This window comes from Aplysia californica, unplaced genomic scaffold (assembly GCF_000002075.1).
Source record: "Aplysia californica isolate F4 #8 unplaced genomic scaffold, AplCal3.0 scaffold00343, whole genome shotgun sequence".
NCBI classification, from domain to species: domain Eukaryota; kingdom Metazoa; phylum Mollusca; class Gastropoda; order Aplysiida; family Aplysiidae; genus Aplysia; species Aplysia californica.
This window is the reverse complement of record NW_004797613.1, coordinates 748,073-751,251: the sequence shown is the minus strand read 5'-3', so window position 1 is coordinate 751,251 and position 3,179 is coordinate 748,073. Positions and strand designations below refer to the sequence as shown.

The window sequence follows — 3,179 nt, the reverse complement described above, 5'->3', positions numbered from 1 at the left end:
CACGTGAACATCGTGATTGTGTGATCATCAGGTAACCATCACGTAACCCTCACATAACCATCACGTGGCAGAAGGTGACGGTCAGGTGACCTATAGATGACCCCGCTTGTCACAGTGGCAACAGACAGAGGGAGAAGGAGTATAGGCAATCTGTCGGGCTTTGCTTTGGTGACAGTCTGTGCCGCACTTCGTGTGACCTCGTCATTTTCTGCAGTAGCGTTCATTGTGGTGGTGGAGTTCTCAGTACCTTTCTCCCTGGACCTGTGAGAATAGTAGATAACCCGTCCTCCATCCCTCCCCTGTCGCCTGCTTCCGCCCTTAGTTTTTTTACCATTTCTCTCCCTGACAGAGACAGCTCGGTCTACCTTTACTTTTATCTCACTACTTTTGAGCGTAGTTTGTAGTGCCCTGGATAGTTTTTTACGTTGTGTAAAATTACAATTGCGGACATTTTTTTAATGTCACCGTATAAGTCGAGGTGCACTACGTCATATTGCCTAATAAGGGGTCGGGGTTTTCCCCATAGTGTCGGCGTCACGCGGTACCCCTGCTGACGTCACCAGCTCACGTGATCGCCATGGAGCAGGAGTGCGCCTTCCCTGACGTCACATTGGCTGACCAGACGACCCTCGAGCAGCAGCGTGCGCTCAACGCCCACCCCGGAAATGACGAAAGCAGCAATCACGGGAAAGACACCTTCGTGATTCTGCAGCCGAGAAGTACTCGATACCAGCTATCCCGTAAACATATCGTCATCGTTATCGTCATCGTCCTCCTCATACTCATCGCAGCGGTACTCGCCGCTATCTTCATCACTAGAGCTATGGACTCGACCTCGTGCCATCAATGTGACTCCACACGGACGTCCCAGGCGCAGGGTTTGGTCACTGACAACTTAGAATCGATATCATCAAAAACAGGAGACCACCGGGTCGATCCGGGAAAAATTCGACCTACCTCACCCGGCGCAAGCGACGGGTATGGATACCCTTGGTCGAATATCCGACTACCTCGCTCATTAATACCTTCATTTTACGAAATTCAGCTCAAAGTGGATTTGACTAAATTCATTTTTGAAGGCTCAGTAAATATTTCACTCAAGGTAAACACCAGCACAAAGTACATAGTGTTTCACAGAAGTGTTATCGATATCGACGACTCGTCGCTTCTCGTCCGCTCTCGATACTCGCCTCCTCGACGTATCGTGCAGCAGTTCCAGGTCCCAGACCGCCAGTTCCACGTCATCGAGGTGGATCAGGAGCTGGAGATGTCCACCACCTACACGCTGACCATTGGCCACTTCTCGGGCAAGCTCATCACCAACCTGCGGGGCCTGTACAAGAGCTCTTACACCACCATGGATGGACAGACCAAGTGAGTTGTTTCCCCTCCTTAACTGTACACGTTGTTTCTGTCTATTACATTAGAGGGGCACTTTTACACTCGGTCTTTCTGTCTGTCTATCTATGTCATCCTGTATATCTATCTATCTATCTATCTATCTCTCTATCTATCTATCTATCTCTCTATCTATCTATCTCTTTATCTATCTATCTATCTATCTATTTATCTATGTCATTACTATCTATCTATCTATCTATCTATCTATCTATCTAATCTCCACATTAAAAGAATAGGACATTTTTTTTCAAGCGTGTTTATTTAAATGTCTTTTTAGAAATGTGTAATGTATCGGGGGATGCTCTCGTTGTCTACAGTTACAATGTTCGCCTCTCATTCAACAGATTCCGGATTCGAAAATTGACAGCAACGAAAATTTTCTTATTTATAATTTTCTGCTTTCTCCTCCTTTCTTTCTCTCTAATCATGTTCCGTCATCTATTTTCATCTTCACTTTCTCCTCCCCCTTCCTTTCCCCCTCCTCTGGGCTTTTGACTTTTTTCTACTGCTACTCCTGACTCCTTCGTTCTTGCTGTCTTTCAGTCCACCCTTGATCTGGTATGTAAGATCGAACACTTAGCCTTCATGGTCAAGAGTGACAATTTTTCGGAGTCAGGTGTACAAGTGAAACATGCCTTGATGACTCCAAACCCGATTAGAGTAGGCTTTGGCCGCCACCCGGGCAAAATTCAAAGTTATTTCCTAACAAACTGAAAATGTTTAAAGTGTCCTGTGTCCCCCCATGACGTCATGCAGTTGCGTACGCCGTCAAACTCTTACAAAAAAGGAGATGCATTTACTACCTATGTAGACATGGCCGCTATCTGTGGTGTGACAGTTGGGTACTTGGCCCTCGCACGCAGAAGACCAGAATTCGACTCCCTTGAGGGAGAAATGTTCAGCTAGTATCTGCGTCTATCTCCTGGGACATTGGTGCTGACTGGCATCGCTGGAAGAGCCTGCTTCCTTTTTGTATAGTATAGCAGTAGAGATGATAATGTTCTCTCTACTGGGGAATAGAACTCAGGTCTTGTCCGTGTGTCGACAAATGGCCTAAACAGGTACAATTTAGGCGCCCAAACAGAAGGAGGAAAAAGTAACAGAATCATAACGCAACCTGAGAAAAGAGAAGAGTAGCAACAAAGTATTGACCTTTTTAGAGACGGAAGTTAGCTAGTCAACAAAATAGGAAGACCTTCCATTGTATTTAGAGGATTTACTTTTTAATAACGTAGTGTTACCAAATGAACATATCATGTTACAATAAGCATGCTCTTGTTATTCCTCTTCTTAAGAAACTCTACATTCAAGCGGATGACCTCAATCGTTTTCAGCCCCTTTCCAATCTACCTGCCTTTTGTTTCCAAAATTCTGGAAAAGATTTGATTGTCTTGGTCCAAGCTGAAGCCTATTTCAGTCATAACAATTTATCAGACATTTCCCCATCGGGTTATAAGGAGTTCCATAATGGTACGTCCGATCTGCAGCCACCCAAAGGCAATGTTGTGGTACGTGTGGTGGTTTCTTACACAAGAATTTGCACATAATTTCATAGTAATCAAGTTGTTGCTGTTTTGTTTGTTTTTGTTTGTTGTTTTTTTACAGTTTCGTTTACATGACAAGGAACAACTGAAAAATCTGAATAGATAACGAAGAAAAGCTTTTCTTGTGTGTGTGTGTGTGTGTGTGTGTGTGTGTGTGTGTTTGTGTGTGTGTGTGTGTGTGTATGTGTGTGTCCACGCACGTGCGTGTGTATGTGTGTGTTTGTGTGTGTGTGT

General features: G+C 44.7%; 1 protein-coding gene across 1 annotated transcript in view; it reads left to right on the top strand.

Annotated features, from left to right (window-relative positions):
• Positions 1-406: 406 nt before the first annotated feature.
• The window catches only part of APN (aminopeptidase), a gene marked incomplete at its 3' end in the record, with an annotated part of 48,465 nt that continues 45,692 nt past the window's right edge, over positions 407-3,179 (top strand). Inside the window, 1 exon segment of the mRNA NM_001204673.1 lies at positions 407-1,374. Coding sequence (NP_001191602.1) covers positions 578-1,374 — 797 coding nt within the window.